This window comes from Peromyscus eremicus, chromosome 7 (assembly GCF_949786415.1).
Source record: "Peromyscus eremicus chromosome 7, PerEre_H2_v1, whole genome shotgun sequence".
Classification (NCBI taxonomy): Eukaryota; Metazoa; Chordata; class Mammalia; order Rodentia; family Cricetidae; genus Peromyscus; species Peromyscus eremicus.
Window position 1 is genome coordinate 33,515,694 of NC_081422.1, and position 1,332 is coordinate 33,517,025.

Consider the following 1,332-nt stretch of genomic DNA (forward strand, 5'->3'; position numbering starts at 1 on the left):
CAGTTCAAACTGTGGTCAGCACCAAGTTTTTATAATTTCTAACAATATAAAGAACAACCTGAAGGAATAAAGAGAAGAGAGTATAATGAATTCTATCCTCAACAATTCTATTTCACTCTTCTCTCTAGTTAATTAACCATATTAACACAAAAGATCCCCAGGCTCAGCAATGGACACAGTTATGGATATTTTCAGCTATATATAACTGAGATTCTAACATGGGAAAGGGATTACCATTTCACTTCATGATAGTGTGATATGGTTTCACTGATATCAGCTCATTCTTTACAGACACCCCTACTTGTATCTCAACTTGGTGAGAGTAGATAGTATTGGAAGATCTGTGAGGTTCCTGTGTCTCTACAGATTCCTGAAAGAAGAATGTCTTTGGCCAATGGTTCTTCAGTAACTGAATTTATTCTCATGGGCTTAACAGACCAGCCTGAACTCCAAATGCCCCTCTTCTTCATTTTTCTAATAACATATATGATAACTGCAATTGGAAATTTGTCCTTGAGCATTTTAATTTTGTTAAATTCTCATCTCCAAACACCCATGTACTTTTTTCTCTTTAACTTGTCCTTCATAGACCTCTGTTATTCTTCTTTGATTACACCCAAAATGCTGATGAACTTCATACTAGAGAAGAACATTATCTCTTACATGGGGTGCATGACTCAGTTCTACTTCTTTGGCTTTTTTGCAATTTCTGAATGTTATGTGTTGACAGCAATGGCCTATGATCGCTATGTGGCCATCTGCAATCCACTCTTGTATAGTGTTGTCATGTCTCCAAAGAAATGTTCCTATCTTATGCTTGGTTCATATTTGATGGGACTTTCTGGTGCCATGATCCACACTGGTTGTGTCCTGAGACTGACCTTCTGTGATAGGAACATCATCAATCACTATTTCTGTGACCTCCTCCCTTTACTGCAGCTCTCCTGCACCAGCATCTATGTCAATGAGATAGAACTGTTCATTGAAACAGGAAAAGACATCATTGTGCCCACAGTCGTCATCTTTACCTCTTATGGCTTCATCCTCTCCAGCATCCTCAAAATACAATCCACTGCTGGCAAGTCCAAAGCCTTCAGCACTTGCAGTTCTCACATAATAGCGGTTTCTATGTTCTTTGGGTCAAGCGCATTTATGTATCTCAAACCCTTTTCAGCTGTATCTATGGATGAGGCAAAGTTCTCTTCCATATTTTACAGCATTGTGGTTCCCATGATGAACCCTTTAATCTACAGCTTGAGGAACAAAGATGTCAAAGTTGCTTTGAAAAAAACCCTGAACAGAATGTTTTGTCACAATCTAATCTCCATATAG

General features: G+C 38.4%; 1 protein-coding gene across 1 annotated transcript; it reads left to right on the forward strand.

Annotated features, from left to right (window-relative positions):
- Positions 1-300: 300 nt before the first annotated feature.
- LOC131914207 (olfactory receptor 8B8-like) lies at positions 301-1,332 on the forward strand. Its single transcript, XM_059266796.1, has one exon. It carries the CDS (start codon positions 382-384, stop codon positions 1,330-1,332), a length of 951 nt encoding a protein of 316 aa, XP_059122779.1. The 5' UTR covers positions 301-381.